The sequence below is a fragment of the Oncorhynchus tshawytscha genome, linkage group LG16 (assembly GCF_018296145.1).
Source record: "Oncorhynchus tshawytscha isolate Ot180627B linkage group LG16, Otsh_v2.0, whole genome shotgun sequence".
Classification (NCBI taxonomy): domain Eukaryota; kingdom Metazoa; phylum Chordata; class Actinopteri; order Salmoniformes; family Salmonidae; genus Oncorhynchus; species Oncorhynchus tshawytscha.
The window spans coordinates 13,685,880-13,712,059 of record NC_056444.1 but is presented as its reverse complement, the minus strand read 5'-3'; the positions used below and the strand labels follow the sequence as shown (position 1 = coordinate 13,712,059).

Sequence of the window (26,180 nt, the reverse complement as noted above, 5' to 3'; positions counted from 1 at the left end):
TATAAAGACGTCTGACACAAGAAGTCACGCAACATTGTGCTGTAGTCCTTACTGACATAATGTTCCATCTACACCAGTGGTCAGTAGGAAACGTATGCGTTGGTTGTTTTATCGACTGCAATAACTTCAAACACAATTGCGTTTTGGCTTTAGCCATGATACCTATGTCTGGTTACTAATTGATCTGCTTTGTTAAACAGGTGAACTCTTATGGCCTTGGTTTGAAAAGTTATACACATGTCTCTATGCAGTATTTAACTGCAGCGCAAACATTAGCTGGATACTTAAACATTTTTTTAAATATTAAATGTAAGCCGGAGACTGACTACTCTAGCCAGAATAGACTATGATCTCCTCTCTTTTTAAAAGTCTATTTCAGATCCTCTCTTGAAGCTTGTAACACTTTAAAACCCATAGTAACCCCATCCCACTGTCCTGTCGTTAGAAAAAAATGCTTTTGTGTGACCTTGTCTCGATTTTAAAAAGCTCTACATTTTAATCTGGGGAAGAGGGTTCTCTCTGATCCACCATGTCTCTCAGGGGTCTCATCCTGCCACGGGACATGTAACACTTCAGTCTACACCAAATAAACATTATTTAAAAATTCATCACCCAACTACAACCAGTGAAAGCAAGCAGCCGTTAAAAGGCTTTAATAAAACAGCTACAGTCGTGGCCAAAGGTTTTGAGAATGACACACATATTAAGTCTGCTGCCTCAGTTTGTATGACAATTTGCATATACTCCAGATTGTTATGAAGAGTGATCAGATTAATTGCACAGTCCCTATTTGACACGCAAATTAACTTAATCCCCAAAAACATTTTCACTGCATTTCAGCCCTGCCACAAAAGGACCAGCTGACATCATGTCAGTGATTCTCTCGTTAACACAGGTGTGAGTGTTGACGAGGGCAAGGCTGGAGATCACGGTCACGCTGATTGAGTTCGAATAACAGACTGGAAGCTTCAAAAGGAGGGTGTTGCTTGTATTCATTGTTCTTCCTCTGTCAACCATGGTTACCTGCAAGGACACACGTGCCATCATGGCTTTGCATAAAAAGGGCTTCACAGGCAAGGATATTGCTGCCAGTAGATTGCACCTAAATCAACCATTTATCGGATCTTCAAGGAGAGCGGTTCAATTGCGGTGAAGAAGGCTTCAAGGCGCCCAAGAAAGTTCAGCAAGCGCCAGGACCATCTCCTAAAGTTGATTCAGCTTCGAGATCGGGGCACCACTAGTACAGAGCTTGCTTAGGAATGGCAGCAGGCAGGTGTGAGTGCATCTGCACGCAGAGTGAGGCGAAGACTTTTGGAGGATGGCCTGGTGTCAAGAAGGGCAGCAAAGAAGCCACTTCTCTCCAGGAAATACATCAGGGACAGACTGATATTATGCAAAAGGTACAGGGATTGGACCGCTGAGGACTGGGGTAAAGTCATTTTCTGATGAATCCCCTTTACGATTGTTTGGGGCATCTGGAAAAAAGCTTGTCCGGAGAAGACCAGGTGAGCAGTACCATCAGTCCTGTGTCATGTCAACAGTAAAGCATCATGAGACCATTCATGTGTGGGGTTGCTTCTCAGCAAAGGGAGTGGGCTCACTCACAATTTTGCCTTGGAACACAGCCATGAATAAAGAATGGTACCAACACATCCTCCGAGAGCAACTTCTCTCAACCATCCAGGAACAGTTTGGTGACGAACAGTGCCTTTTCCACCAAAGATGATTTGAGATGTGTTGACTCTGAAGTTTACATACACTTAGGTTGGAGTCATTAGAACTCATTTTTCAACCACTCCACAAATTTCTTGTTAACCTCTCTGGGATATGTGGGACGCTAGGGTTGCCAACAGCCAGTGAAAGTGCAGGGCGCCAAATTCAAAACAACAAATCTCATAATTAAAATTCCTCAAGTATTTTACACCATTTTAAAAGTAATTCTCGTTAATCGAGCCACAGTGTCTGATTTCAAAAATGCTTTCCAGCGAAAGCACCACAAATGATTGTTAGGTCACCACCAACTCACAGAAAAACCCAGCCATTTTTCCAGCCAAAGAGAGGAGCCACAAAAAGCACAAATAGAGAAAATTAATCACTAACCTTTGATCTTCATCAGATGACACTCATAGGACTTCATGTTACACAATACATGTGTGTTTTGTTTGATAAAGTGCATATTTACATAAAAAAATCTCATTTTTACATTGGCGCGGTACGTTCAGTAGTTCTAAAACATGCTGTGATTGTGCAGAGAGCCACATGAATTCACAGAAATACTCATTATAAATGTTGATAAATTCAAGTGTTATGCATGGAAATTTAGATACACTTCTCCTTAATGCAACCGCTGTGTCAGATTTCAAAAACTTTACGGAAAAATAACAATAATCTGAGTACGGCGCTCAGAGCCCAAACCAGCCAAAATAAATATCCGGCATGTTGCGCAGTTAACATTAGTCAGAAATAGTATTATAAATATTCACTTACCTTTGATCTTCATCAGAATGCAGTTCCACAAATGTTTGTTTTGTTCGATAATGTCCATTTATGTCCAAATAACTTCGTTTGTTAGGGCGTTTGGTAAACAAATCCAAAAGCGCATTCAGGTCCAGCCGAACGTCGGACAAAAAGTTCCGTTACAGCCCGTAGAAACTTGTCAAACTAAGTACAGAATCAATCTTTAGGATGTTTTTATCATACATCTTCAATAATGTTCTAACCGGAGAATTCCTGTCTGTAGAAAAGCAATGGAACGAGAGCTAACTCTCTCATGACCGCACCTCGGAGCCTGTGGCACTCTGCCTGACTCATTCCTCTCTCATTCGGTCCCACTTCACAGTAGAAGCCTGAAACAACGTTCTAAAGACCGTTGACTTCTAGTGGAAGTCTTAGGAAGACAACCAATATCCCACTGAATCTACAATAGGGGCTGAGTTAAACTACAAGCCTCAGATTTCCTACTTCCTGGTTGGATTTTTCTCAGGTTTTCAGTTATGTTATACTCATAGACATCATTCAAACAGTTTTAGAAACTTCAGTGTTTTCTATCCAATACTACTAATTATATGCATATATTAGCATCTGGGACAGAGTAGCAGGCAGTTTACTCTGGGCACCTTATTCATCCAAGCTACTCAATACTGCCCCCCTGTCACCAAGAAGTTAACAAACTATAGTTTTGGCAAGTCGGTTAGGACATCTTTGTGCATGACAAGTAATTTTCCAACAATTGATTAGACAATTATAAATCAAATCTATCACAATTCCAGTGGGTCAGAAATGTAATATACACTAAATTGACTGTGCCTTTTTTAAACCGCTTGGAAAATCCCAGAGAATGTCATGGCTTTTGAAGCTTCTGATAGGCTAATTGACATCATTTGAGTCAATTGGAGGTTTACCTGTGGATGTATTTCAAGGCCTACCTCCAAACTCGGTGCCTCTTTGCTTGACATCATGTGAAAATCAAAAAGCAGCCCAGACCTCCAAGTCTGGTTTATCTGTGGGAGCAATTTCCAAATGCCTGAAGTTGCCACGTTCATCTGTACAAACAATAGTACGCAAGTATAAACACCTGGGACCACACAGCCGTCATACTGCTCTGGAAGGAGATGCGTTCTGTCTCCTAGAGATGAACGTACTTTGGTGCGAAAAGTGGAAATCAATCCCAGAATAACAGCAAAGGACCTTGTGAAGATCCTCGAGGAAATGGTTACAAAAACATCTATATCCACAGTAAAACGTGTCCTATATCGACAACCTGAAAGGCCGCTCAGCAAAGAAGCCACTGCTCCAAAACCTGCTTAAAAAGCCAGACTACGGTTTGCAACTGCACATGGGGACAAAGATCGTACTTTTTGGAGAAATGTCCTCTGGTCTGATGAAACCGAAATAGAACGGTTTGGCCATAATGACCATCGTTATGTTTGGAGGAAAAAGGGCGAGGCTTGCAAACCGAAGAACACCATCCCAACCGTGAAGCACGGGGGTGGCAGCATCATGTTGTGGGGGTACTTTGCTGCAGGAGGGACTGGCGCACTTCACAAAATAGATGGCAAATTAGATGGCATCATGAGGGAGGAAAATTGTTGCTTCAATAGATCCACACGTCAAGACGTGAGTAGGGAAGTTAAAGCTTGGTTAAAATGAAAAGGCTTGGTCGCAAATGGGTCTTCCAAATGTACAATGTCCACAAGCATACTTCCAAAGTTGTGGCAAAATGGCTTAAGGACAAGAAAGTCAAGGTATTGGAGTGGCCATCACAAATCCCTGACCTCAATCCTACAGAGAATATGTGGGCATATCTGAAAAAGTGTGTGAGCAAGGAGGCCCACAAACCTGATTTAGTTATACCTCTGTCAGGAGGAATGGGCCAAAATTCACCCAGCTTATTGTGGGAAGCTTGTGGAAGGCTGCCCAAAACATTTGACCCAAGTTAAACAATTTAGAGGCAATGCTACCAAATACTAATTGAGTGTATGTAAACTTCTGACCCACTGGGAATGTGATGAAACGAATAAAAGCTGCAATTAATCATTCTCGCTACTATTAATCGAACATTTCACATTCTTAAAATAAAGTGGTGATCTTAACTGACCTAAGACGGAATTTTTACTAGGATTTAAATGTAGGGAATTGTGAAACTGAGTTTAAATGTATTTGGCTTAGTTGTATGTAAACCTCTGACTTCAACTGTACATATCCCAACCAGAAGCCATGGATTACAGGCAACATCAACATCGATCTAAACGCTAGAGCTGCCGCTTTCAAGGAGCCGGATACTAATCTGGATGCTTATGATAAATCCCGCTATGCCTTCAGACGAACCATCAAACAAGCAAAGCGTCAACACAGGATTAAGATTAAATCCTACTACACCGGCTTTGACGCTCGTCCGATGTGGAAGGGCTTGAACTATTACGGACTACAAAGGGAAACCCAGACGCGAGCTGCCAATTGATGCGAGCCTACCAGAAGAGCTAAATGCCTTTTATGCTCGCTTCAATGCAAGCATCACTGAAGCATGCACGAGAGCACCAGCTGTTCTGGATGACTGATAACGCTCTCCGTTACCGATGTGAGTAAGACCTTTAAACCTGTCAACATTCACAAAGCCGTGGGGCCAGACGGATTACCATGACGTGTACTCATAGCATGTGCGGACCAACTGGCAAGTCTTCACTGACATTTTTCAACCTCTCCCTGACCAAGTCTGTAATACCTACATGTTTCAAGCAGACCACCATAGTTTCTGTGGAAGCGACGGTAACCTGCCTAAATGATTACCGCCCTTGGCACTAAAGGTTGGTAGCCATGAAGTGCTTTGTAAGGCTGGTCATGGCTCACATCAACAGAATTTTCGCGAATACCCTAGACATACTCCAATTCGCATACAGAACCACAGATGACTCTATCGCACTCCACACTGCCCTTTCCCACCTGGACAAAACAAACACCTATGTAAGAATGCTGTTAATTGACTACAGCTCAGCGTTCAACACCATCATACCCTTGAAGCTCATCGCTAAGGACCCTGGGACTAAACACCTCCCTCTGCAACTGGATCCTGGACTTCCTGACGGGCCAACCCCAGGTGCTAAGTGTAGGAAACAACACATCTGCCACACTGATCCTCAACACTTCGGCCCATTATGGGTGTGTACTTAGGCCCCTACTGTACCCCTTGTTCAACCACGACTGTGTGGCCAAACACGACTCCAAAACCCATTAAGTTGGTTGACAACACAACAGTGATAGGCCTGATCAACAATGAGACCGCCTTTAGGGAGGAGGTCAGAGAACTGGCCGTGTGGTGCCAGAACAACAACCTCTCCCTGAATGTGAGCAAGACAAATGAGCTGATCGTGGACTACAGGAAAAGGCGGGCCGAACCCCTATTAACATCGACAGGGCTTTAGTGGAGCATGTTGAGATCTTCAAGTTCCTTGGTGTCCACATCACCAACGAACTAACATGGTCCAAGCAAACCAAGACAGTTGTGAGGGCACGACAACACCCCCCCCCCAGGAGACTGAAAAGATTTGGCATGAGTCCCCAGATCCTCAAGACGTTCTATAGCTGCACCATCAAGAGCATCCTGACTGGTTGCATCACCGCCTGGTGTAGCAACTGGTCAGCATCTGACTGTAAGGTGCTACAGATGCTAGTGTGTATGGCACAGTACATCACTGGGGCCAAGCTGCCTGCCATCAGGACCTATATGATAGGCGGTGTCAGAGGAAAGCCCATAAAATTGTCAGATTCCAGTCACTCAAGTTATAGACTGTTTTTTCTCTGCTACCACACGGCAAGTGGTACCGGAGCGCCATGTGTATGACTATTAGGCTCCTTAACATCTTCTACCACCGATCATTGCCCCAGATCAAATAGTTAATTCTCGTAGTAGTAACAACACATATGCTGCCTGAAACACCTTAGCTAGAGGTTCTGCGTAGCCAAACACAAACCGGTGTTAGTGGGGATGCTGCCAGGAAATGGCTAGAGTAGGAGTGTGTGTGTTTTAGAGATGGTGGTGATACAGCACAAAATCCCAGCAGAGGGTAGCTGTTTTACATCCAGTCTGAGGTTCCTTTCAGTCTTTCTGGATGGCGATGTATTTATTAGACGTGTCACTAATCCCTATGAAGGACTTCGTGGCACAAGAGGTTACTCGACCAGTCAGCAGCCGATATGCCAGTTAAATAATTGGTGAAATGTTTTTTTGATTATAAATTATGGTTAATATCCGTAGTGGATAGGTGCTCAATATATACAATCAGTATCCTATAACGATATTTATCACCAGCGCGATTGGTAACACACTTACCTTTTAGATTAGACGACCGGAGTTCGAATCGCAGACAGCATCATGATTCATGAAAGCTCATTATAATACATTGATTTTGTTTCGGTATCAGTCTGACTTTTCTTATGATTTTGTTTGCAGAGCATACAGGCTGGCAGTTTATCGCCAGTTCACCCTTTGGGCACAAGGGAGAATAGGACTAGGTGTGTAATTTCTTCCAGAAAGCGCGCATACCCAGAAGCAAAGGCATTGAATAAAACCAGTTTATTTAGTAAATCTAGCCTAACTGAAGTCATAGACATAATGCATGCGCCTTATATAAAAATAGTATATGTTAGCTTGTCCACTATAACAACAGGTTCAAGTGTAACCAGAAACTTGCTTTGAAGATAAAAATATTTTCAGTGTGCACTAATCCCATGTCCCTGTTGTTAAAGTAGTGACTTCAACTAGATTTGGCTGCCATCTATTGGAATGGAATGGTAACTACACTGTGCAGGTAGTTGGAGTCAAAGTAGACTAATAATATATGCCATTTTAGCAGACCCCTTTATCCAACGCGAACTGGGTACATGGTAGTGGAAACAGATCATAGAAACAGGATTACAGTTTTGATATCATGGATGGTCAGTCCTTGCATTTATATCTCTGTATGAAATTTGAGTGGTTATTTCTCCAGCCCCATCCCTCAGTTTTTCACCAAAAGAGAAGCAGAGAGACACTTTGTTTCGACTGCTGATTGTCACTTTAAGAAGTTAAGATGCAGATTAAATCCACACCAAAATATGTTAGATACTATAAATGTCCCATCACTCAGACAGTTAGTGAATACACAGCATCCAGCACAGCAAACAATCAATGAAATGTATTTTACAAAAGCTCTTTTTACATCAAAATAATAACCACAGTGGTTATAGAGGGTACAAAAGTTCAACACATCAGGCGCAAATGTCAGTTGGCTTTTCGTAGCTGAGCATTCATGGGTTGAGAGTCGAAACAGAAGGACCGCGACAAGGTAGCACATCCATTTGAAACGGGTAAAAAAAAAATATGGAAAAACAATTCCACTCCGATTCCCTTTTATGGATGGCTGATCTCACTCTCCGTCAGCTCCATCTGTGGCGTATAGGGGCAGGACTAGGTTGTATACTGATGGTTGTGAGCGGAATGTATCTGGGCCCCTGGCTTTTTAGTGATGGTCCCGGTGGACCTCTTCTCCAACGCAGCACAGGAACACTCTGGCACCCAGGGGTCAGTTTGGCATGCTGTACTAACCATTCTTTCCTGTTGGTAGAAAACAATTGAGGCATCTGTAAGGTTATAGTTTTATATTCAAGAATCACTGCATATACTTGAAATTAACAACAGCCTTAGACATGACATGGATGTGCATGTACCTCTGCCTCCTGAACAGTCTCTTCCAAGAGAAAAACATTTTCAAGGTTGACAAATGTGTTAACACAACTGAACCAAAATATATATCAGTTGGCATTAACAAGCTTCTCTCTTGTATGCTTTGTCCACACACACACACACACACACACACACACACACACACAGCAAAACACTTCAGACGCAATTGGCTAGTTAGTTGCAACAAAGTTGTCTAATGCTAGCCTAGTCAACAACAGTTATGACCGGTTAATGTTAACTCAGGCTCCATTGCATTGACTTGCGTCGCCACCTCCGTTCAATCGCTTTTGCATGACTCAAGTCAGCGATGTTGATGATCGGTCGGTAACCCCTACATTTGACATTTTCGAGGGTTATGGTGGAGGCGCAAGAAGAAGGCTTCAACGTGGGCCTATGACTCCTTTCCATTCGGAAACTCCCGGTTGCCGCATCGAAAGTGCCGTTCATTGTGAAGTCTGCCTCCGAAGTGTTGTCTGCAGATTCTGCTAGTTCGAGCTGGCACGTCCTTCCTCTTCAGGACATGGAGCCACTTCTTCAAAAGTTGTGGGTCCTTAGACTGGATGGTAGTTTACCTAGGAATTTTTTTGGAGCCAATTCATACAGCCTGGCGCTATACAGTTCATGTTTGAATTACTACTTGTTGCCATCTTCATTATCCGTACCTAACCGTACTCCCTTCGATTCACTCTCCGTGCGAAAACTCAATTCACAGACAATATGCTGATTCCTGCCAGTGACACACTGGTGTCAGTCGTTACTACGGCAATTAAAATGGCGCAGACCATAGCTCAAATAAACCTTGTTGAGATGTGCATTTAACGTCTGCAAACAGACATAACATGTTTTAGTATTAGTGGATTGAAAACATTTCTTTGCTTAGATTTACTTCCCAAAGTGTTTCCATTCCCCTTTAAGACATTTTACTCTGTAATCATATTAGATGACCAGTGGTGTAAAGTACTAAAGTAAAAAAAAATTTTTTGGGGGGGTTTATCTGTACATTTTGGTTAAATATTTTTGCCAACTTTTACTTCACTAAATTTCCTAAAGAAAATAATGCACTTTTTACTCCATACAATTTCCCTGACACCCAAACGTACTCATTATATTTTGAATGCTTAGCAGCACAGGAAAATGGTCTAATTCACACACTTATCAAGAGAACATCCCTCCCTGCCTCTGATCTGGTGGACTCACTACCCACATGCTTTTGTTTGTAAATTATGTTGGAGCGTGCCCTTGGCTGTCTGTAAATAAAAAAATAAAGGGGTGCCGTCTGGCTTATAAGGAATTTGAAATTATTTTTACTTTTTGATACTTAAGAATATCTAAAACCAAATATGTTTTGACTTTTACTCAAGTTGGATTTTACTGGGTGACTTTTGATTTTACTTGAGTCATTTTCTATTGAGGTGTCTTTACTTTTACTCAAGTATGACAGTTGGGTACTTTTTCCACCACTGATAAACAACCTACGTATGGCAGCTATTAGTCTACTATAGTGCAAGTCGGCTTGGTTGGTTGCTGTGTCTTCTTGCTTCCTATGTCACTCGCTCACAGTACGGCCCCTCTCATGCTTTAATGGGCGGAGAGCGTCATTGCTCTCTCCCTCCTAATAGCTGTTTTAATAAAGTAGCTGAAAATATTTTTCTGCTGCTTCCCTCACTCTGATCAGTCTGGATCGGTGCCCCTCCCGGCTGAAAAAAATCCAAGGGTAAACACCGATTTGATTGCTTGTTCTATTGCCAACACAACTTATTTAGTACCAAATGTGGATTAAAAAAAATCTTAAAATATAAGGGCAGGTGTGCCTGACCTTAAATATTAAAATATTTCTTCATTATTGTATAGTACTAGTTAAAGGAACTCTTGGATATTGGCGCAACTTACCAACGTTACGACCAAGAATAAGAATTTCCCGACGCGGATCCTCTATTTGGACCGCGACCCAAACGCAGACTGAGCCGTCTTCTGGTCAGGCTCCGTAGACGGGCTCACTGCTCCCGAGTATACGACTCGTCAAGAGACTGGGCAAGAAGGTAGACGAAATTCGAGCTACGGTTGCCTTCCAGAGAGACATCAGATTGTAACATTCTCTGTTTCACGGAAACATGGCTCACTCGGGATACATTATCTGAATCAGTACAGCCACCTGGTTTCTTCACACATCTCGCCGACAGAAGCAAACATCTCTCTGGTAAGAAGGGCGGGAGTGTATGCCTTATGATTAACGAGTCGTGGTGTGATCATAACATCATAAGGAACTCAAGTCCTTTTGTTCACCTGACCTAGAATTCCTTACAATCAAATGCCGACTGCATTATCTACCAAGAGAATTCTCTTCGATTATAATAACAGCTGTCTATATTTAAACGTATTAACCCTCGCAAGGCTGCCGGCCCAGATGGCATCCCTAGCCATGTCCTCCGAGCATGTGCAGACCAGCTGGCTGGTGTGTTTACGGACATATTCAATCAATCCCTATGCCAGTCTGCTGTTCCCACATGCTTCAAGAGGGCCACCATTGTTCCTGTTCCCAAGAAAGCTAAGGTAACTGAGCTAAACGACTATCGCCCTGTAGCACTCACTCCGTCACCATGATGTGCTTTGAGAGACTAGTCAAGGATCATATCACCTCCACCCTAGACCCACTCCAAGTTTCTTACCGCCCCAATAGGTCCACAGATGATGCAATTGCAATGACACTGCACACTGCCCTATCCCATCTGAACAAGAAGAATACCTATCTTACAAATGCTGTTCATCGATTACAGCTCAGCATTTAACACCATAGTACCCTCAACCTGTCATTAAGCTCGAGACCCTGGGTCTCGACCTGTGCAACTGGGTCCTGGACCTTCTGACATGCCGCCCCCAGGTGGTGAAGGTAGGAAACATCGCCACCACGCTGATCCACAACACTGGGGCCCCACAAGGGTGAGTTTTCAGCCCTCTCCTCTACTCCCTGTTCACCCATAACTACGTGGCCATGCGTTCCTCCAACTCAATCATCATGTTTGCAGACGACACTACAGTGGTAGGCTTGATTACCAACAACGATGAGACTGCCTACAGGGAGGAGGTGAGGGCCCTCGGAGTGTGGTGTCAGGAAAATAACCTCACATTCAACATCAACAAAATGAAGGAGATGATCGTGGACTTCAGGAAACCGCAGAGGGAGCACCCCCCTAACGAGGGGACAGTATAGTGGAGGTGGAAAGTTGTAAGTTCCTTGGCGTACACATCACGGACAAACTGAAATGGTCCACCCACACATCAATGCCTTTCTTAAAATCAATACACAAGTATATATTTTTAAACCTGCATATTTAGTTAATATTGCCTGCTAACATGAATTTCTTAACTAGGCAATTTGTGTTAATTGTATTGCGTTTTGTGCAAGCCTATCAACTCCCGAGATTAGGTTGGCAATACTAAAGTACCTATTAGAACATCCAATAGTCAAAGGAATATGAAATACAAATGGTATAGAGAAATAGTCCTATAATAACTACAACCTTTCTAATCCAAGATGGCGTAGCAGTCAGACGTATTTGTCCTTCGTCTTGTCGTGTCCCGTGTATATATATTTTTCTTTGCATATCTTTTTATATTTTTCTAAACCCCTATTTCAAAAATACTCTCCTGCAACCCGCCTCACCCAATGTGGTGTGGACCTGCCTTTACTCTAACATATTTTTCTTTACCTCTTACTGGAATCTCTCCAACATTAACTAGCCAGCTAACCTTAGCTCGAAAAGCTCTCGCCAGTTTGTACAACGCGATTCAACCAGAGCATACCGGACCTATTTTTTTCTCTCCATATCCCCGGATTCCTATCGCAAGCTCTGAACCTTCTCACCTTCCGACCTTCGCAGCTAACATCCCCTGAATGCTAGCTGTCTAGAGCACAACGGACTGTTGGCTTACGAGGCCCATCGAATACATTCCGAAGCCACTAGCTAGCAGTCAGCTATCCTTTGCTAGCGGTCATCAGCTACCTTGAACCCAGACAGCTCTCGCCAGTCTGTACAGCGTGACTCAAACCAGGGCTAGTCGGACTTATTCTTCTCTATCTCCGGATTCCTACCGCAAGCTCTGAACCTTTTTTATTTTTTAAAACATTTTTTATTTTTTTTTTCTACCTGGAATTATAGCAGCTAACAACCCCTGAACGCACAGCCGCTAATCTGTGGCTTGCTAGCTAACTTAAGTACATTGGACTGCTGACTTAACTTATGGCTGTATCCCTTGTTCTCAATTTTCGCTTGAAGACATACCCTAATCTAACTGCCTGTAGCTCAGCCCCAGAGGCAAGGATATGCATATTCTTGGTATCATTTGAATGGAAACATTCTGAAGTTTGTGGAAATGTTAATTGAATGTAGGATAATATAATACAGTAGATCTGGTGGAAGAAAAGAGTATACGGTTTTTGTTGTAGCATCATCTTTCACATGTACTAGAATAGGATGCTGGAGATAATTTTGATGGATAACACAAGAGGGCAGCTGTAGGTGTGCAAAGTTTCAGACTAACTTCAGGAATGGGTGAGCTACATGACATTTAGCATGAAGTCACCCAGGTGTCCCACACAAGTTGCCCAAATGTACCCAAGTGGCCGATTTGGTTAAGTGACCTATAACTATATACAACAAGATCCCTCAAACAAAAAAATCTGTCTCACTTTCCCGATCAATCTGGTGCAAATCTGAATACTTGGACTTCGCTTTTCCTGATTTATTTGCCATGTCTTCAATGAAATCGTTGAAAATACTACTTTCCAAAACACTGCTGTGCGTAACAAGTGTGACTGCAACTAGTCTGATGGTCAATGGTGAGAATGAAGTTCGTTATGCATGCGTTTACAAACACGGGATGGTGGTCCAACCCATAACCATCACATACTGGTGTTTACCTCAGCACATTGGCTATCTTCCCAGCTAGATTTGAAGAAGATCAGTGGTCATTGGGCAGAAATACATTCAATCAACAAAGCTTCGCTAATATTATTGGTGCGCAATGAAGTCATTGCTCGTTGTCTTCAAATCAGTTCACTTCGGTCAATACTCCCCGCAAAAAAAAACAATCAAGTTTGGCTGTGTTGCAAATATCCAGAGGATTGCACTGAAACCAACTATGACTAGATAAACGATTTGTTTAGTGTGTAATTACGTCGAATGCTCCATCAAAAGTTGATAGAGATGGAATTCACGACACAAACGGTTTACAAAATGTTTCGTTTTAGGCTATAAAAATGGATTTTATCAAAAAATGTGACTTTTTGATCACTGGGACACTCAGGAAGAGAAATAAGAGCAAGATATCAGAATGTAAGTCATAATTTTACCTTCAGATGTGAATGTGTCAACTGTCATGGCAGAAAATGTTTGATGTTGATCGCTCTTCTCAAACATTTGTTCTCTGTAATAGCTATTTTAAATCGGAAAACGTAGTTTGATTACCAAGATTCTAATCTTTTGAAGGATGTAAGACACTTGCATTTTCAAGAATGTTTTAATGTTACGTTGTATTTGTAGTTAGTCACTCTGAAATTTCCCCGGATGTTGATCCCTGTACGGGGATCGTAGCCATAAATTTAAGAGGCCCTTCGCACATATTTCTTCGGCCACTATACATATTTTGCCAATTGGCCTGGTTTTCCACATGGAGCCTTGCTGATCCGTCCGCTGATGTAACTGCACGAGGGGGGCACAACAGACTTCCCTCCGTCGTGTCATCCCTCTAAGGCCTTTCTGTTAGCCTGCTAGCCCCTTGCTGCTTGAAGCCACGCACTGGACTTATATGATCACCATGCCTTTCCCACCGTCACCATGCCATGTTGATTGCTGTTCTGGTTTGTAACTATTGTTTTATTTCACTGTAGAGCCTCTAGCACTGCTCAACACGCCTCGGCTAACAATTTAGTTCCACCCCCCACACACGCAGTGACATCACCTGGTTTAAATGCTATTTCTAGAGACTATCTCTTTCATTATCACTATATGCACAGGTTTACCCCTACTGTATTCACATCCTACCATACCTTTGTCTGTACATTATGCCTTGAATATAATCTACCGTGCCCAGAAATCTGCTCCTTTTACTCTGTTCTGAACGTACTAGGCGTCCAGTTCTCTGTTCCTCCGGTGATGTAGAGGTTAATCCATGCCCTGCAGTGTCTACCTCTAGTGTCTACCTCTACTCCCATCCCCCAGGCTCTCTCATTTGTTGACTTCTGCAACCGTAAAAGCCTTGGTTTCATGTTAACATTAGAAGCCTCCTCCCTAAGTTTGTTTTATTCACTGCCCTAGCTCACTCCACCAATCCGGATATCCTAGCCATGTCACAATCCTGGCTTAGAAAGACCACCAAAAACCCTCATTTACATTCCTAACTATAACATTTTCTGACAAGATAGAACTGCCAAAGGGGGTGGTGGTGCAATTTACTGCAAAGATAACCTGCAGAGTTCTGTCTTACTATCCAGGTCTGTACCCAAACAATTTGAGCTTCTACTTCTAAAAATCAACCTTTCTAGAAACAAGTCTCACTGTTGCCGCTTGCAATAGACCACCCTCTGCCCCCAGCTGTGCCCTCGACACCATATGTGATTTGATTGCCCCCCATCTATCTTCTGAGCTTGTGCTGCTAGGTGACCTAAACTGGGAAATGCTTAACACCCCGGCCATCCTACAATCTAAGCTTGATGCCCTCAATCTCACACAATTTATCAATGAACCTACCAGATATAATCCTAAATCCGTAAACACAGGCACCCTCATAGATATCATCCTAACTAACTCACCCTCCAAGTACACCTCTGCTGTTTTCAACCAAGATCTCAGCGATCACTGCCTCATTGCCTGCATCCGTAATGGGTCTGCGAGCAAACGACCACCCCTCATCACTGTCAAACGCTCCCTAAAACACTTCTGCGAGCAGGCCTTTCTAATCGACTTGGCCGGGGTATCCTGGAACGACATTGACCTCATCCCGACAGTAGAGAATGCCTGGTTATTCTTTAAAAGTGCCTTCCTCACCATCTTAAATAGGCATGCCCCGTTCAAAAAATGTACAACCAGGAATAGATATAGCCCTTGGTTCACTCCAGACCTGTCTGCCCTTGACCAGCACAAAAACATCCTGTGGCGTTCTGCATTAGCATCGAATAGCCCCCGTGATATGCAACTTTTCAGGGAAGTTAGGAACCAATATACACAGGCAGTTTGGAAAGCTAAGGCTAGCTTTTTTAAAACAGAAATTTGCATCCTGCCGTACAAACTCAAAAGTTCTGGGACACTAAAGTCCATGGAGAATAAGAGCACCTCATCCCAGCTACCCACTGCTCTGAGGCTAGGAAACACTGTTACAACCGACAAATCCACTATAATTGAGAATTTCAATAAGCATTTCTCTACGGCTGGCCATGCTTTCCACCTGGCTACCCCTACCCCGGTCAACTGCCCGGCACACTCCACAGCAACCCGCCCATGGCCCCACCATTTCTCCTTCACCCATATCCAGATAGCTGATGTTCTGAAAGCTGCAAAATCTGGACCCCAACAAATCATCCGGGCTAGACAATCTGGACCCTCTCTTTCTTAAATTATCTGCCGAAATTGTTGCAACCCCTATTACTAGCCTGTTCAACCTCTCTTTTGTATCGTCTGAGATTCCCAAAGATTGGAAAGCTGCCGCGGTCATTCCCCTCTTCAAAGGGGGAGACACTCTAGACCCGAACTGCTACAGACCTATATCTATCATACCCTGCATCTCTAAGGTCTTCGAAAGCCAAGTTAACAAACAGATTACTGACCATTTTGAATCACATCGTACCTTCTCCGCTATGCAATCTGGTTTGCGAGCTGGTCGTGGGTGCAGCTCAGCCATGCTCAAGGGCCTTAACGATATCATAACAGCCATCGATAAGAGACATTACTGTGCAGCCATATTCATCGACCTGGCCAAGGCTTTCGACTCTGTCAATCACCACATTCTTATTGGCAGACTCAACAGCCTTGGTTTCTCAAATGATTGCCTCGCCTGGTTCACCAACTACTTCTCTGATAGAGCTCAGTGTGTCAAATCGGAGGGCCTGTTGTCCGGACCTCTGGCAGTCTCTCTGGGGGTGCCACATGGTTAAATTCTCGGACTGACTCTCTTCTCTGTATACATCAATGATGTCGCTCTTGCTGCTGGTGAGTCTCTGATCCACCTCTACGCAGATGACACCATTCTGTATACTTCTGGCCTTTCTTTGGACACTGTTAACCAACCTCCAGACCAGCTTCAATGCCATACAACTCTCCTTCCGTGGCCTCCAATTGCTCTTAAACGCAAATAAAACTAAATGTTCAACACGTTTCATTATTTATTTGAGACTACATTGATTTTATTGATGTGTTAAAATAAGTGTTCATTCAGTATTGTTGTAATTGTCATTATTAAAAATATATAAAAATCGGCAGATTAATCGTTATCGGCTTTTTTTGGTACTCCAATAATCGGTATCAGGGTTACAAAATCATAATCGGTCGACCGACCTCTACCATCTACTGCATCTTGCCTATGCCGTTCGACCATTGCTCATCCATATATGTACATATTCCTTTACACTTTTGTGTGTATAAGTTGTTGTGAAATTGTTAGATATTACTGCATGGTCGGCACTAGAAGCACAAGCATTTCGCTACACTCGCATTAACATATGCTAACCATGTGTATGTGACAATCAGATTTGATTTGAAATTCTTAACTTTTTTTTTGTATTTATTATTTTTAAGATTTTCTGTGCCCCTGAAATCACTTTGCACCCTGTTAGTGTGTTAATTCTCATTTTAATAAAACCCCTTCTTTAATGTGGTGTCGTTGTAGGAAGTGTCATAATTTATTCGGTGGTAAAACAATGGTGCAAAAAAATATAAACACCCCTCACAAATGGCCACCCTGTTACGCAAAATTAGAGAATCTTTAATATGTTGCTAGTTGAATCTTTCTCACTCGCAGGGATATGGCTCATTTATACTTCAAATCTCAACCGTGTTATGATTATTCACAAGAAATGTGGAAAATTTGCCCACTTAGCGGGAGTGATGGGGGCAGCTTATTGTCGCATGTGGTGTTCAATATCACAATGGCTGTCAGTCAACCTGTGAAGAGCCTGAGCTCTGACATCATGTATAGAATGTTACTGTACAGCCACTGCATTCCAATTTAGGCTCAGTGCCTGAAATCTGCCATTTTTAACCCGGGTATGAGTGTGAAGGGTTAACCCAAATCACAACTACTACAGTAGACCATGACTTTTGATCAGGGCACCAGTCACAATGATGCAAGAAATATGTTTGTCAAATACACCCAGCCCAGTGTCAACAGTACAGTTCAAAGAGTACAACTAGACTTTTTAAAACTTTCATAGAGTTGTGATAGAATTTCTGAAAACACTTCTGTTTACAGCTAAATGAAATGTAAACTTGTTAATATTAGTTGATGAAGAGCAGAAAACCACTGAAGGTGTTGTAGTTTCCACCATCATCGTAGACTCTCCTGTTAGCTGAGAGACGGGCGAAGACATTGTCTCCCACCTCCAGCTGCACTATGGCAGCATTGCTGGCGGAATCTTCACTACTTCCTGACGTAGCATCCCATGTGGACACGAGAAATTCCTCGTTCTTCATCAAAACCACGACAGCGTTGGCGTTTCCATTGTAGAACATGGTGTAGCGGAAGTAATACACTCCTTTGACCATGGCTGTGAAGACCCCTGTAGCAGCGTTGTATCCACTGCCGAAGTTGGAGAAGACTCTTTTGTACTGCAAGGGTGTGTGAGTGTTGAAGGGTCCTATGTAACCAGAACCAGATGTTCTTAGAGCTGCGGAGAAGGCCACCTTTGGCTGACCAGCGGCTATGTCTTTCTTTAATGTTTTCAGTTCTTCTTCTTGAGCTTTGTTCACACTTTTCAGTTCTTCCACCTGGCTCTCACTGACTTGTAGCCTGGTCTCCACAACTCCTAGCTTCTGATCCATGGTGTTCAGTTTTTCCTTCAGCACAGCCAGCTCACTGATGAAGGAGCAGGTTTCAACCTGACTGTTAGATAAACTGGCCCCCTCACCTTGTGCCCCAGACAGTATGAGGCACAAAGACAGCATTAGTAGGACAACTTTCATTCTTAAAACCTTGTCTTTTTGCATGTCGTTCTCTAATGTCAAGTGTTTAGCAGCTAGTTGAAGTCTTCAGGAACTATGTGCAGTCAATGAGGGGGATTTTCTCTTTAATATAGGGAGGGTCTTTGGCAGGTGGATGAGGAAAGTTAAGGTAAGAGAGAGCGAGGTTGTCCCTCCCAATTACTGGACTATACTAGAATTCATTTTAAGCGGTCAGTCCTCACCAGAGTTGCAAAATATCAAAGTTCCAGAATTTGCATTATTACATTTTTATCTATGAAAACTCTGAATTAATTTTATTTTTCAGGACTTTATTAGGCTATTTATCTAAAAAACTATATGTATGTCATGTTTTAACATGTGGATGAGGAACTGTGATATGAAAATTAGTTGTCCCTTAACCTTTTTACCGCGGTAGCAGTGGTCCACACAGAGCATTTCTTGGTAGTCTTAAACAACTCTACTCTGAGACAAAAGTATACACCTTACACACATTATGGGCTTAAATTGAAGGTACCTGTACAATGTCTGATATAGAGTTTACACTTTATATACATCACAGAAAACGGAAATATAACACAATGCCTAGTTTGTTTATTGAACTGTACACTCAGGTGACTATTCAAAGATGCTCAGCTGGTCAATAGGTAAAGTCCCCCCTTATCTCAGCTCGCTGGTCACCATAGCATCTCCCACCTGTAGCACACGCTCCAGCAGGTATATCTCTCTAGTCACCCCCAAAACCAATTCTTTCTTTGGCCGCCTCTCCTTCCAGTTCTCTGCTGCCAATGACTGGAACGAACTACAAAAATCTCTGAAACTGGAAACACTTATCTCCCTCACTAGCTTTAAGCACCAACTGTCAGAGCAGCTCACAGATTACTGCACCTGTACATAGCCCACCTATAATTTAGCCCAAACAACTACCTCTTTCCCAACTGTATTTAATTTTAATTAATTTATTTATTTTGCTCCTTTGCACCCCATTATTTTTATTTCTACTTTGCACATTCTTCCATTGCAAAACTACCATTCCAGTGTTTTACTTGCTATATTGTATTTACTTTGCCACCATGGCCTTTTTTGCCTTTACCTCCCTTCTCACCTCATTTGCTCACATTGTATATAGACTTGTTTATACTGTATTATTGACTGTATGTTTGTTTTACTCCATGTGTAACTCTGTGTCGTTGTATGTGTCGAACTGCTTTGCTTTATCTTGGCCAGGTCACAATTGTAAATGAGAACTTGTTCTCAACTTGCCTACCTGGTTAAATAAAGGTAAAATAAAAAATAATAATAAAAAAATAGTCCCATCCAGTGATTCCCCAACACCTTACTAACATGTGCTCTGAAAATGGAGCAGATATCTTATACCAATCTGACTGTATATGCTTCTATCCATAACAAGGTTTAGATGTCTAAGGTTTCAACCTCCCAAATGTCACATTGTGTAAAATCATTCTATTCATTCCTGTAACTTATGAGACTGCATTTTTATGGCCAAAATAACCAGCGGCTATATGCTCCTTTTTAATGTCTTCAGTTATAATTCTTTCGAGGGGGACCAGGGGCGTTTCGGAACGGGTACATCTTTTTGGACCCTGGAAGAACTCCATCCTGGAACCGGGGAAACTTCTTGTCGCGTGGCGGTGTTCAATATCAGAATGGCTGTCAGTCAACCTGTGAAGAGCCTGAGCTCTGACATCATGTATAGAATGTTACTGTACAGCCACTGCATTCCAATTTAGGTTCAGTGCCTGAAATCTGCCATTTTTAACCCGGGTATGAGTGTGAAGGGTTAACCCAAACCACAACTACTACAGTAAACCATGACCTTTGATCAGTGCACCAGTCACAATGATGCAAGAAATGTTTGTCAAATACACCCAGCCCAGTGTCAACATCGAAGTTCAATCAAAGAGCGCAACTAGACTTGATTTAATTTTACTTTCATACAGTTGAGAGAATTTCTGAAAACCCTTGTTGTATACAGCCAAATGGACTGTAAACTTGTTAATAATAGTTGAAGAGTAGAAACTCATGGAAGGTGTTGTAGTTTCCAGAATCTTCGTAGACTCTCCTGTTAACCAAGAGCCTGGCCTAGACATTGACTCCCACCTCCAGCTGTGGCAGCATTGCTGTTTGAAGAGCATGCATCCTCTCGTAGCACGACGGGTGATATCCCCCCCCCCCCAAACTCTATGCCTGGGCTCTCCAACCTGGTTTGTGCAGCTACCCAGTGCTTTATTTGGGAAACTAAGGTTAATCTGTTCGGGAACCTTGATAGTGAAACATATTTAAACTCTTGAAAGCCCCTCTGTGCGCTTGAGAAAGGAATGGAGAGAGGGGGAGGAGATGGAAATGCATGGTGGTGAGATATTCTGTAGCTCAAGGTAATGTATCAGCCTATTAATAATGAAAATATAAAAAATGCCCTAATACTAAGCAATTGAAATAACAATTCACTATAATTATAGACTAATTCTGGAAGCTGCCCTGCACAATCAATGAACCAACAGCATCGTCTAGGCTTATATGTTCTCTTCCAGACTCATGGATAGAACGTTTGGAGCGTAGCATGAGGTAACCAGTCCATCCAGTATGCATAATAGTACAATCCACACTCAGACGATTTACTAGAATTTGTTTAATTTTAGTGTAGGTTAGACCAATTATGTACCAAAGAAATCTTAAATTTAGTTAATTTTTGCCTGTGTAATATACGGTAGGCAATGTATTGTATAACGGCACAATCATTATTTTAATTCAGGGTGTTTTTCATGCTTGGGCTCATACTGTATGCATGATCTCTATGGGTGTTTAGAGTGAATCATCACCTTACAAAGCGCTGTCCATTTCGTTGTTAGGCTTTGAAACATCCACAATGACCATGCTTTCCACTGTTTCAACCTGTTTTTGAATTTCTTTCTTCAAATTTATCAATCACAGTGAGGTGAGTTTTAAAAGCAAGATACTATTTTGATGTTAGAATTTGTTTTGACGTTAGAGGGACAGTAGAGTCCGGAGTACCAGGCTATTAGCGACCTGATGGTCGTTAACGAGTTGGGGACAAACGAGCATGTCCAGAGTGCATAAGAGGAGATTACCGTGACACAACGGTCACGTGGAATTTTACTGTTATGAAGACTCATGGGTGGCGGTAATCGGTCACCACAAGAGACCAAAGGTGGAAAACGCTGCTCTATTCCACCCACATGATAAAATACCTGTTTAGAAAGTCTTTGTAAATGCATTGTGTACTTCTCGCCTGTAGGTAAAGAAGGCTTTCTTTGCCTTGGTTGCCAACGGGGTGCGGGCAGCCCCGCTATGGGAGACGAAGAAGCAGAGCTTTGTCGGTAAGTGGGAATGTCTCTGCTCTATCATTCTTCTCGCTCCTCCCATCCTTAACCTTCCACTTCCTCACATTAGAGGTCGACTGATTGGGATTTTTCAACGCCGATACCAATTATTCATGGACCCCAAAAAAAAAGATACCGATTTACCGATTTTTTTTTTTTTTTTTTTTTTTTAATATATATTTTTTTATATATATATATTTGTAATAATGACAATTACCACAATACTGAATGAACAATTAACCTTTTTTATTTTAATTTTAACTTAATATGATAAATAAAATCTATTTAGTCTCAAATAATGAAACATGTTCAATTTGATTTAAATAATGCAAAAACAGTTTTGGAGAAGAAAGTAAAAGTGCAATATTTGCCATGTAAAAAAGCTATCGTTTAAGTTCCTTGCTCAGAACATGAGATATATGAAAGCTGGTAGTACAATGTTCACAGGTAAGAAGTTGTTATAGTAATTATGACGCGTCAACTATTTCTCGCTATACCATTTGCATTTCATATACAGTTGAAGTCAAAGTTTACATACACTTAGTTTGGAGTCATTAACTCGTTTTTCAGCCACTCCACAAATAACTTGTTAAAACAAACTATAGTTTTGGCAAGTCGGTTAGGACATCTATTTTGTACATGAAGTAATTTTTACAATTGTTTACAGACAGATTATTTGACTAATAATTCACTGACGTCAGAAGTTTACGTACACCTTAGCCAAATACATGTAAACTCAGTTTTTCACAATTTCTGACATTTTATCCTAGTAACAATTCCCTGTATTAGGTCAGTTAGGATCACCACTTTTATTTTAAGAATGTGAAATGTCTGAATAATAGTAGAGAGAATGACTTATATCAGTATTTATTTATTTTATCACATTCCCAGTGGGTCAGAAGTTTACACTCGATTAGTATTTGGTAGCATTGCCTTCAAATTGTTTAACTTGGGTCAAAGGTTTCAGGTAGCCTTCCACAAGCTTTCCACATTAAGTTGGGTGAATTTTGGCCCATTCCTCCTTACAGAGCTGGTGTAACTGAGTCAGGTTTGTAGGCCTCCTTGCTCGCACATGCTTTTTCAGTTCTGCCCACAAATTGTCTATGGGATTGAGGTCAGGGCTTTGTGATGGCCACTCCAATACCTTGACATTGTTGTCCTTAAGCCATTTTGCCACAACTATGGAAGTATGATTGGGGTCATTGTCCATTTGGAAGACCCATTTGCGACCAAGCTTTAACTTCCTGACTGATGTCTTGAGATGTTACTTCAATATATCCACAATTTTCCTTTCTAATGATGCCATGTATTTTGTGAAGTGCACCAGTCCTCCTGTAGCAAAGCTCCCCCATAACATGATCCTGCCACCCCCACCTTCACGGTTGGGATGATGTTCTTTGGCTTGCAAGCCTCCCCTTTTTCCTCCAAACATAACGATGGTCATTATGGCCAAACAGTTCTATTTTTGTATCATCAGACCAGAGGACATTTCTCCAAAAAGTTTGTATTTGTCCCCATGTGCAGTTGCAAACCATAGTCTGGCTTTTTATGGCAGATTTGGAGCAGTGGCTTCTTACTTGCTCAGCGGCCTTGTTTTACTGTGGATATATTTTTGTACCCGTTTCCTCCAGTGTCTTCACAAGGTCCTTTGCTGTTCTGGGATTGATTTGCACTTTTCGCACAAAAGTACGTTCATCTCTAGGAGACAGAACACGTCTCCTTCCTGAGCGGTATGACGACTGCGTGATCCCATGGTGTTTATACTTGCGTACTATTGTTTATACAGATGAACGTGGTACCTTCAGGCATTTGGAAATTGCTTCCAAGGATGAACCAGACTTGTGGAGGTGTACAATTTTTTGGGCTGATTTCTTTTGAATTTCCCATGTCAAGCAAAGAGGCACTGAGTTTGAAAGTAGGCCTTGAAATACATCCACAGGTACACCTCCAATTGACTCAACTGATGTCAATTAGCCTATCAGAAGCTTCTAAAGCCATGACATTTTATGTATTTTTCCAAGCTGTTTAAAGGCAGTCAACTTAGTGAATGTAAACTTCTGACCCACTGGAATTGTGATACAGTGAAATAATCTGAAAACAATTGTTGGAAAAATTACTTGTCATGGACAAAGTAGATGTTCCAACCGACTTGCCAAAACTATTCAAAAGAAATTTGTGGAGTGGTTGAATAATGAGTTTTTATGACTCCAACCTAAGTGTATGTAAACTTCCTACTTCAACTGTAGGTCTGTAGCAGTTTGGGTCTAGTGTCTCCCCCTTTGAATAGGGGGATGATCGCGGCAGCTTTCCAATCTTTTGGAATCTGACGATACAAAAGAGATTGAACAGGCTGATAATAGGGGTTGCAACAATTTCGGCAGATAATTTTAGAGGGTCCAGATTGTTAATTCTGGCTGATTTGTAGGTCAGATCTTTCAGAACATCAGCTATCTGGATTTAGGTGAAGGAGAAATGGCGAAGGTACGTTTAACTAAATATGCAGGTTTAAAAAAATATATACTTGTGTATTGATTTTAAGAAAGGCATTGATGTTAATGGTTAGGCACATTTGTGCTTTTTTCGCGAATGCGCTTTTGTTCACCCTCGTTTGGCAATGTTGAAGTAGGCTTGGATTCGATGATAAATAATAATGCAACGCAGGACAAGCTAGTTACCCTAGTAATATCATCAACCATGTGTAGTTCACTTGTGATTTATGTGAAGATTGATTGTTTTTTATAAGTTTAGTGCTAGCTAGCAACTTACCTTGACTTACCTTGGCTCATTGCAGCCACAAGTATCTTTTGACGCTGCACTTGCGTAACAGGTCAGCCTGCCATGCAGTTTTCTCATGGATTGCAATGTAATCGGTGTCCAAAAAGGCAGAATACCGATTGTTATGAGAACTTTAAGTCGGCCCTGATTTAATTGGTCGACCTCTACTCCACATCCTTAACCTTCTTTAAACAATGCATTGCTTCCTTTCTCTCCATCCTTTCTGTCGGCTCTCTTCCCTCCATCCGGTCTTTCCCTCGCTCCCCCTTGAAACCGGCCAGCGTAATGCAGACAGATGTAATACTGTTCTCTCCTCGTATCTGGGCCAGGGTAATGGAGTCAGATATAATACTGTTCTCTCGCCGTCTGAGAACAGAAATACAGACACAATAGTGTATTTTTACTGTAATTGCTCTGTTTTTCAACAATTGGTTGAACAATATAGCAATGTGCCCACCTATGGTTAGGGAACACCCATCTTGTGTAGCTGTCCCGGCTGCAACAAAATGATGTGAGTGTAGAGCCTGACATCTCCCTGCAACCTTCCACGCATCAGAAATCAAGCCCACTTGTCCAATAGAGCGAGACGCACAGATGGGCTTTACTGAGAATCAAGCCCTTCCACTACTGTTCCTTCTCACCTCTAGGCGATTCTGATGTCAATGAGGAGTGAGTGTGCGCACGTCTGTGTGTGAAATAGTGTCACAGAAATAGGCCCTGGTCTCGTATCTCCCAAATGCCTCTTCTACCTGTACCCACCTACCTCCCTGCTACTCCTTCTGTTCTACCTATACCCCCCACCTACCTCCCCGCTACTCCTTCTGTTCTACCTATACCCCCCACCTACCTCCCCGCTACTCCTTCTGTTCTACCTATACCCCCCACCTACCTCCCTGCTACTCCTTCTGTTCTACCTATACCCCCCACCTACCTCCCTGCTACTCCTTCTGTTCTACCTATACCCCCACCTACCTCCCTGCTACTCCTTCTGTTCTACCTATACCCCCACCTACCTCCCTGCTACTCCTTCTGTTCTACCTATACCCCCCACCTACCTCCCTGCTACTTCTTCTGTTCTACCTATACCCCCACCTACCTCCCTGCTACTCCTTCTGTTCTACCTATACCCCCACCTACCTCCCTGCTACTCCTTCTGTTCTACCTATACCCCCCACCTACCTCCCTGCTACTCCTTCTGTTCTACCTATACCCCCCACCTACCTCCCTGCTACTCCTTCTGTTCTACCTATACCCCCCACCTACCTCCCTGCTACTCCTTCTGTTCTACCTATACCCCCCACCTACCTCCCCGCTACTCCTTCTGTTCTACCTATACCCCCCCCACCTACCTCCCTGCTACTCCTTCTGTTCTACCTATACCCCCACCTACCTCCCCGCTGCTCCTTCTGTTCTACCTATACCCCCCACCTACCTCCCCCTGCTCCTTCTGTTCTACCTGTACCCCCCACCTCCTCTCTGTTCTTCTGTTCTACTTATACCCCCACCTACCTTCCCTGCTACTCCTTCTGTTCTACCTATACCCCCCACCTACCTCCCTGCTGCTCCTTCTGTTCTACCTATACCCCCACCTACCTCCCTGCTACTCCTTCTGTTCTACCTATACCCCCCACCTACCTCCCTGCTACTCCTTCTGTTCTA

General features: G+C 42.5%; 2 protein-coding genes across 5 annotated transcripts in view; one reads left to right on the top strand and one right to left on the bottom strand.

Annotated features, from left to right (window-relative positions):
* LOC112232700 (5'-AMP-activated protein kinase subunit gamma-1-like) overlaps window positions 1–26,180 on the top strand; it is a 124,903-nt gene that overhangs the window by 88,010 nt on the left and 10,713 nt on the right. For all 4 annotated transcript variants that reach the window (XM_024399889.2, XM_024399888.2, XM_024399887.2 and 1 more), the window contains one exon: window positions 21,662–21,743. In XM_024399889.2, the coding sequence (XP_024255657.1) occupies window positions 21,662–21,743 (82 nt within the window). The remainder of the gene's footprint in view (window positions 1–21,661; window positions 21,744–26,180) is intronic.
* On the bottom strand, window positions 17,085–19,092 carry LOC112232702 (complement C1q-like protein 4). Its single transcript, XM_024399891.2, has one exon. The coding sequence runs from the start codon at window positions 18,409–18,411 to the stop codon at window positions 17,704–17,706; it is 708 nt and encodes a 235-aa protein (XP_024255659.1). The 5' UTR covers window positions 18,412–19,092; the 3' UTR covers window positions 17,085–17,703.